Source organism: Dreissena polymorpha, chromosome 9 (genome assembly GCF_020536995.1).
Source record: "Dreissena polymorpha isolate Duluth1 chromosome 9, UMN_Dpol_1.0, whole genome shotgun sequence".
Lineage (NCBI taxonomy): Eukaryota > Metazoa > Mollusca > Bivalvia > Myida > Dreissenidae > Dreissena > Dreissena polymorpha.
Window position 1 is genome coordinate 52,411,116 of NC_068363.1, and position 9,227 is coordinate 52,420,342.

General features: G+C 35.5%; 1 protein-coding gene across 4 annotated transcripts in view; it reads left to right on the top strand.

Moving 5' to 3' along the window:
* The window catches only part of LOC127844795 (SNF-related serine/threonine-protein kinase-like), a 59,042-nt gene extending 51,580 nt beyond the window's left edge, over positions 1–7,462 (top strand). For 2 of the 4 annotated variants that reach the window (XM_052375284.1, XM_052375286.1), the window contains 2 exons: positions 2,464–2,532; positions 5,835–7,462. In XM_052375284.1, coding sequence (XP_052231244.1) covers positions 2,464–2,532; positions 5,835–7,134 — 1,369 coding nt within the window. In that variant the 3' untranslated portion in view covers positions 7,135–7,462. The remainder of the gene's footprint in view (positions 1–2,463; positions 2,533–5,834) is intronic. The other 2 variants (XM_052375285.1, XM_052375287.1) reach the window with 1 other exon arrangement.
* Positions 7,463–9,227: the final 1,765 nt, after the last annotated feature.

Below are 9,227 nucleotides of genomic sequence, written 5' to 3' on the forward strand. Positions count from 1 at the left end.
TATTGCTTTCATATTTTGCATACTTGTTAACCAACATGACCCCAACCTATAAACAAGAACAGACAACTCTATCAAGCATTTTGTCATAATTATGGCCCCTTTTCCACTTATAATATGCAGCAAATGTTAAAGTTTTCGTACTACCCCCATTTATTTTCATTGTCCCTTGACATATTGCTTTCATATTTTGCATACTTGTTTACCAACATCACCCCAACCTATAAACAAGAGCAGACAACTCTATCAAGCATTTTGTCATAATTATTGCCCCTTTTATACTTAGAATATGCATATTATTGATAAATTTATGTTAAAATGTGCGTATTACCCCAAATATTTCCTATATCCTTTGAGATATTGCTTTTATATGTTGCATACTTGTTTACCAACATGACCCCAACCTATAAACAAGAGCAGACCACTGTATCAAGCATTTTGACATAGTTATGGCCCCTTTTACACTTAGATAATTGAACATTTTGCTTAAATTGCCTTAACTTCTTTATTTATGATCACATTTTATTATTACTTTGACAAAACAACACTTACCTGAATATCACAATGGATTCCACCCAAACAAAACCCCACACCCCTACCCAGAATCCCTTCCCCCCCCCCAACCTTCTCCTTTTTTTAAACATCTAATAAAATACCACACCCCACATTATAACCCCCCACCCCCACCCCACCCCAATTTTTTTTTTTTAAACATCATCTTATAAATGACCACACCCCACATTATACCCCCCTCTCACCCCCCCCCCCCCCAATTTGTTTTTCCTTTTTTTTATTTTGGAAGATCGTCTAATAAATGACCACACCCCACATTATACCCCCTCTCACTGCCCCCCCCCCCAAAAAAAACCCACAAAAAACAAACAAACAAAACAATTATTTTTGTTTTCCTTTTTTTATTTTTGAAGGATCGTCTCATAAATTATTGAATATGAACAATTTACCCATGATGGCTTACGTTATACTGTCAAGCACTCGTATAGTCGAGCGCGCTGTCCTCTTGTTTAATGTACATGTAAACAATATTGCGATAGTTGCACATACATGTACAACTTCATACTAGTAGTATTGTATAATGTCTTTGTATATTTAAAATTGGTACAGCTTGTATATGGACAGAATAAATGTGTAGCTGCTTCAGAAAAACAAGTGAATGTCTACAATATAAATGCCCATGAAATTAAATTACATTATTTGCGATTAGATAAGTAAGCAAAAGATTTGATTTTTTAATAAAATATGCATTTTGATACATATGGAATATTACGCTAGTCAATTGTTCCAAGAGTTTGTATCACTCGAGTGATGTAAAATAGCACAAGCCACGAGAGTGATACAAACTCTTGGAACAATTGACTAGCTTAATATTCATTTTATTATATCGAACAACTAACAAAAACAGTTAACAACTGTATTTTTACTTTAACAAAACTGACAAAACAATGACTAAAACGGTACGCCAACAAGGTTTCCGACACGCTTACCTTAATGCCATCGTAATCCAATGTTTATAACAATTAAGTTGACAACTTAAACCCGATGTTTATAACAAAAATGTTGAAACAATATGCACTTCCACTTCTATCTTCAATGTCTTTATTAAAACTTAGTTTAAACCACATAATTTATTGTATTTCTATCGAAATATACATTTATGCATGATAAACACACACTCCAAAATACGTTTTGAATTCGTTCGATGTTTTTAACAAATAGTTGACTTTTAAAAAACACAACATCCGACAGGTCCTTAAATTCCATAGAGTTTAGATAAAACTATTGTGTTTCGTCACAGAAATGACGTCACACGATGTACTATGTAATATATTTCGTAATATAAAATATTTATGCCCCCCTTCGAAGAAGAGGGGGTATATTGCTTTGCACATGTCGGTCGGTCTGTCAGTCGGTCCGTCCACCAGGTGGTTTCCGGATGATAACTCAAGAACACTTGGGCCTAGGATCATGAAACTTCATAGGTACATTGATCATGACTCGCAGATGACCCCTATTGATTTTGAGGTCACTAGGTCAAAGGTCAAGGTCACGGTGATCCGAAATAGTCAAATGGTTTCCGGATGATAACTCAAGCTCGGCTTCCTTTTGAATGTTGAGGATGAAACTGTTCTAAACATCTATGTATCAGATAGAACAGTTTCATCCTCAACTAAGATCAGCATGATATGTCATTGAAAGTTAATTAAAAAAAAAAAATTGAATGAAGTTAATATGGTTTTGTGATGTGTAACATGTTTTTGTATTTGAAACATGAAATTAACTTTATTGAACAATAAATTAAGTTAACTGAAATCTGCAGTAGCTTTAGGGGATTTTATGTAAGAAATAATAACAATATTATCTCAGGCTGCAGATTACTCTTAAGAAGCTTGAGGGTTTTTCAGTCCTGAAGTCGTTTCATAACATTTCGCTTTTTCTGTCTATTTAAAGTGTGAAGCCGCGTGGACTTGGTGATCTAGCCAATCTAGACACTCCAGCTAACTCTTCCTTTGATGAGTGGTAAATGACTTGTCTCCCTTGCATTGTGTATCGGCTGCTATGCTTTATCAGTATCAGTGGTTGAGAGTGACACTGATGTATCTCTTCTGCATGTTCTGTGAATAATGATATGAGACGGGCTCTGAGAAAAGGGGTTTAATGCATGTGTGTAAAGTGTCATCCCAGATTAGCCTGTGCAGGCTAATCAGGGACGACACTTTCCGCTTTAATTGTATTTTTTGTCTTAAGGAAGACCATTCTGGTAGAAAATCCTGTTAAGGTGGTAAGTGCTGTCCCTGATTAGCCTGGGCAGCTCATGTGTCATACTCAACCCATGGACTACATATGATACAACAGTGTCATACTCAACCCATGGACCATATATGATACAACAGTGTCATACTCAACCCATGGATCATATATGATACAACAGTGTCATACTCAACCCATGGACCATATATGATACAACAGTGTCATACTCAACCCATGGACTATATATGATACAACAGTGTCATACTCAACCCATGGACTATATATGATACAACAGTGTCATACTCAACCCATGGACTATATATGATACAACAGTGTCATACTCAACCCATGGACTATATATGATACAACAGTGTCATACTCAACCCATGGACCATATATGATACAACAGTGTCATACTCAACCCATGGACCATATATGATACAACAGTGTCATACTCAACCCATGGACTATATATGATACAACAGTGTCATACTCAACCCATGGACTATATATGATACAACAGTTTCATACTCAACCCATGGACTATATATGATACAACAGTGTCATACTCAACCCATGGACTATATATGATACAACAGTGTCATACTCAACCCATGGACTATATATGATACAACAGTGTCATACTCAACCCATGGACCATATATGATACAACAGTGTCATACTCAACCCATGGACTATATATGATACAACAGTGTCATACTCAACCCATGGACTATATATGATACAACAGTGTCATACTCAACCCATGGACTATATATGATACAACAGTGTCATACTCAACCCATGGACTATATATGATACAACAGTGTCATACTCGACCCATGGACTATATATGATACAACAGTGTCATACTCGACCCATGGACTATATATGATACAACAGTCTCATACTCGACCCATGGACTATATATGATACAACAGTGTCATACTCAACCCATGGATTATATATGATACAACAGTGTCATACTCAACCCATGGACTATATATGATACAACAGTGTCATACTCAACCCATGGACTATATATGATACAACAGTGTCATACTCAACCCATGGACTATTCTTATATCTGTTGTTTCAACAATCTATGATTTCTTTTTGTATTGAGTAATGGATTTTGTTTCGTTTGGGCATGATCATAAAAAAATGCTGCAGCAATATTTGTCTGCTTTATATTTGTTCCTTTTCTGTTCCTTTTCGTATTCAATATATTTAGGATGTGACCCTCTTCACTCTTTCATTTCATATCAGGTTTATTTGATTTCTTGCTTTTGTGAAATATATTAATTATTCAAATCAGGAGTTTGTTGTTGTGTTTTTGTGTTGTGAATCTATAAATGTATATCTATACTTTTTTTAAAGACATGGGAGGGTTTTTGCACAAATGGAAGGTTGATTGTAAAGCTATTTTATCTGAGACAGAAATCTCTAGGAGTTACAGTGTTTTTTAACCAGGTTTTTAACCAGGTTTTCCGAAGAAAAAAACTGGTTATTAGATTGGCGAATGCGGGCTGGCTGGCGGGCTGGTGGGCTGGCGGAACAAGCTTGTCCGGGCCATAACTATGTCGTTCATTGTCAGATTTTAAAATCATTTGGCACATTTGTTCACCATCATTGGACGGTGTGTCCAGGAAATAATTACGTTGATATCTCCAAGGTCAAGGTCACACTTTGAGTTCAAAGGTCAAAAATGGCCATAAATGAGCTTGTCCTGGCCATAACTATGTCATTCATTGTGAGATTTTAAAATCATTTGGCACATTTGTTCACCATCATGGTACAGTGTGTCGCACGAAAGAATCACGTCAATATCTCCAATGTCAAGGTCGCCACAACTAAAAATATATATTTTTTTTTAAACAAACTTACAAAGGGGGTTAATTTTGTTTGTTCATTTCAAAAGTTCAGTTTGAGTTTTCTCCCTTTATCAGATTTTTTTTCACGATGAAATCCTGGTTTTGTGACAATTTTGTCCCTTGTTTTACACTTCAATCTGCAGGTGTTTATTTTGATTGGGAGCCACAGAAAGTGTTGCTGATGATTTGAAGGATTATGTTGAACCTGCATGAAAAAGCAATAGGCCACACTAATCATGCAGCAAATAATGCAGTTTTTGCAAATTATCACTGCTTCTTTTACTGCTTTCCTTAAAACAAGTTGCTTGATAACAATAAGAGAAAAGGATATAAGTATAGCATCAACAAAATTATGTTAATGTGATTGAAGATGCTTGTCCGGAATGTTATTTTGTATTGATTGAATTGTGCCAAATGTCACGATAAGTCAAGTTAGTCTCAAGATAATTGAATTCTCCATGCAGGCATTATCATATTCTGTAGCATATTTTAACAGAATTTTCAGATCTTTTAAAAATCTATTTGCTTCACATTTTGTGTCACAAGTTTTAAAATGCAAAACATTGTGTACAACTCTCAGTTTTTTGCCCCAAAATTAATATCATGAGCTTGGGTGTTAAACAGTACCATGAAAATATTGGCCAATTTTTAAGGATAGCACAATTTATCAAAAAGGCATTCAGCTGTAACAATAGATGCATTTTATATATCACTTGGCATAATACACGATGGTTTACAAAACTGTGAAATAAAAAGTTTCTACATCCAACTGATAGTTTTATGAATACTTTATTTTAAGTTTTCATAAATTACTATTCCCGGTAGTTGTAATATAAGAGAAATTGTGTTGCATATTTTGTACAAATGTGTGAACAAAGTTTTGCTAAATAATTCAGCAGGCATGTAGCTTTTGCTGTTGTTGGCCTCATGAACTAAGCTTTTCAGCTTTTAAGCCAGTTAAAAATGGATTAATAATACAAGTTCAAATCATTTGATATCTACATGAACAGTTTAATTATTTTTATTGAAACAAAATATGATATTTTAGAATGTTATAGATATTATTTTGTTAGCACAAGTTTAACAATTTACAATCTCAACCTGAAATATACCTTCACCAAAAGCAACAACATATAATAACTTATTTTGTAATGTTTTTATAAAATAAGATCTCGACTATATCAATTCTATTTCCAGCCCTCAAAGCAAGGATGCTGAATCAACGGATGACCGCCGCCAGCAGTTCCCCAAACAGAAGGGCCTGGTGATGTCTCTGCTGTCCCCGAAGGGTATACATCCCACCCCAACCACCAGCAATGTCCGCGATTCCAGTCCTGCAAGTCCGACCCCGCGCAAGTGCAGTCTCATTCAGGAGGAGAGTGTGGACAGTGGCGAGGAAGAGGATGAGGACGAGGACAATGATCTGGAGCTCAGAAACTACACAGATACCATACGAGAGGCCAAGTCGGCAGAAAGGCTTGATATTGAGGAGAATCATAGCCAGAATGCCTCGCCAGTGAAGGAGAGAGACGAGCAGCTGTCGTTTGTCAAGAGGCCGCTACTGAGTGTGGCCAGTTCCCCTCAGCTGTTGAATCAGATCTGCGAAGAAAATGAGTCCGAAGAGGAAGATGATTTTGTCCCGCCTAAGATGAATCCCCAGAGTAGGATGCTGACGAAAAGGAATAGCGTGGCCTCGCCTGAGGTGATACGTAAATACGAGCAAAGACGTAAGCATCGGGCCAGTGGCTCTAGGGGGACAAGCTGTAGCAGTTCCGATGCCAGTGATACAGATGATACTGATGGACGTTCTAGGAAAGATAAGCTGAAGCAGAAGTTTATACATCGAAGAGATAGCAGTGATCATTCGAGTGACACGGACGGTGGTCCCAGCGGAAATAACGGCGGAGGCGGAAGTGGTTTGGGAAAGGGCTTTAATGGGGGTACAGGCGGGAACAGCGATGGGAATAATGATAAGGGAGGCGGAGGGCGTAAAAAGGATGGGAAAGGCGGAAGTCCGAAAAGTGGACGAAGCCATCATAGGGGAAAGCAGAACAACTTGAATTTCAAAATCGGGGAAGAAATTATAAAACCTAGTAAAAAGCTTGGCTTAAAAAGCCCGAGCGGATTGAAACACGTGATAGAGAAAGATGAAACTGTTTCTGATAGTGATGCTGAAGATAATGGGGATGCTGAGAATGAGCAGGAAAATATCGACCTCAAGAAGCTTAGGGAATCTCTTATTGAGAAACTTAATCAGGAAAACAAAACAAGGAACAAGTCTGCAGACAGAGAGTCGCCGAGAAAGAAATCTTTTGAAGATTTAGACAAGCTTATCATAGCCAATTGCAGTACAAAGGGTTGCCAACAAGGGAAAGATTATAAGAATGGCAGTAATCCACTGGTAGTAAAAATAGATATTAATAGGAACATGTCTTGTAAGCAGAGTTATCAAGCAGAGCCTATTAAAATAGAAAAGAAATGTTGCTCTTTAGTATGAATAAGTTGTATCATATTATTAATAAATGATAATATATATCAAGAACTTTGAACTTGTTTTAGCTTATTGAGTATTGATAATTGTTATAGAGGGAAAGATCTAGGATCACAAGAGGTACAGGGGGCTGCTCAAAAGGGCTGAGTAGAACTTTGAAACATGCCAAGGGCATTATCTCAGTATTTTATAAATCTAGCATATTTCTAAGTCTAAAACATATAAATGAGGGTTTAAAGTATTCTGTTTTTCATTTGATGTTGACTATTTGCAAAATTACATTGAATTTCAACAATTTTCATGTTTTTGGTTTTGACCAACCTGGAGGGGAAGGAGTGGGGTGGGGAAGGGGTGGGGTGAAGTGCAGGGAAGGAGGAAGGGATGGGGTGGAGGGCGGGGAAGGAGGAAGGGGTGGGGTTGGGAAGGGGTGGGGTGGGGGTGGGGAATGAACAGGACTCAGATGCCTGCTATTTCACTCTAGATCTTTCCCTTGATTTATAATATTTACTTATACTCTGTCTCAGAATGAAACATTTGTTTTCTTTACCCTGTAAAAACTATAGTGCCAATTAAACATATTTATTTTATATTTTTAGAAATAGTTAATTTATCAAAATAGGCAATATCTAATTGAAAATGATTGTTTATTGGATGTAGTTGTTATATTCCGTTGTTAGTTTTGTCTACGTTTGGTTAGCCTTGAAGATTATTGTGTGTTTAGCTTTAAAGGGACCGTCAAAGGCAATTGAAGAAAAAAAAAGTTATAAAATACCGTATTTGTTTACAATTATTAGTTTATATTGTATTAAAATATCTCGACTGTTATATTACATTACTTGAAAAAGTTGTTAAGTTTTCATATTTTCAATATATTTGGTAATAAATTTTACTGGGTACAGGTACCAGGTAACTACCAGTTAACTATAAATAATGCAAGTAGATTGATCATCATCGTCACGTGGTAAACCCAGGAATGCAAATTGTGCATGTGTCGTGAATTGTATTTTTTTTTTAATAAAATTATCAATCTACTTGCGTTATTTATAGTGTGTATATCGTTATGTCACCTATTTTCGCGATGTACTTTCGATTTCACATTGCTAAATTTTATTTCCTAATATACTGAAAATATGAATTTTTTTCAAGTAATTTAATATACCAGTTGTGGTATTTAATGAATATAAACTAATAATTGTAAAAAAAATATGGTATTTTAGGACTTCTTTTTTTTTGGTCAATCACGGTTAATTCACGTCCCTTTAATTATAAAGACAGAAATTTGATAATTATGAATGTATTTGTTTTGGTATATTAATCAGGAAATTCTAACTAGATTATATATAGCATTATTTTAGATGCATTACTTGAATAATCTTTTGGTTAGTGATGCAACTGCATGTATTAAAAGACTTCTTGTTTCAATAAAGATGATTTGTAACCTTTTAAAGACTAAATGTACATGTCTATATTTTTCAATTACAAGCAAAATATCCGACTTCACTAGTGTCCAAATAGGCAATTTTTTTACTCAGTTTTTCAGAATTCATAAAAAAAATATCAATTACTGGCATTTCAATGACACAATACTTGTACATGTGTATATCATATGTTTAACAATTTATGAGTTACATATATGTACATGGACTTGCTTGTGTCTGTTAGAGTTTATTCAACGGGTTACACTGATTTTGGCACCAGGACTATGTTTTATATTTTCATAGCATGACAACCAGGTTTAAGCCTGTGCAATGTTTTACATGTTTATTATTAGTTTTTTTAAATGTGTTTTAGTAAAACTTCGTTAACTAATATAAAATACACAAAGGCTCAGTAGCATTAAGGCATAAGTGTTTCTTACTAGACAGATCACTCGACTTATGGATGTGGTACTAAATAAAAATAAAAAAAACCCACATATTTCTGTGCCACCAATTATCGCTTCTCGGCCTTTTGACTAAGATCAGAGTGTAAAGTGTATTCTTTATTGCGTCACACCTAAAATAGTTATCCGTTAATGATATGCACAACGGTTCTGCTACAAACTACTTCTGACCAATCAAAATTAATTACTCTATCGTTGGATACGCCTTTAACCAATC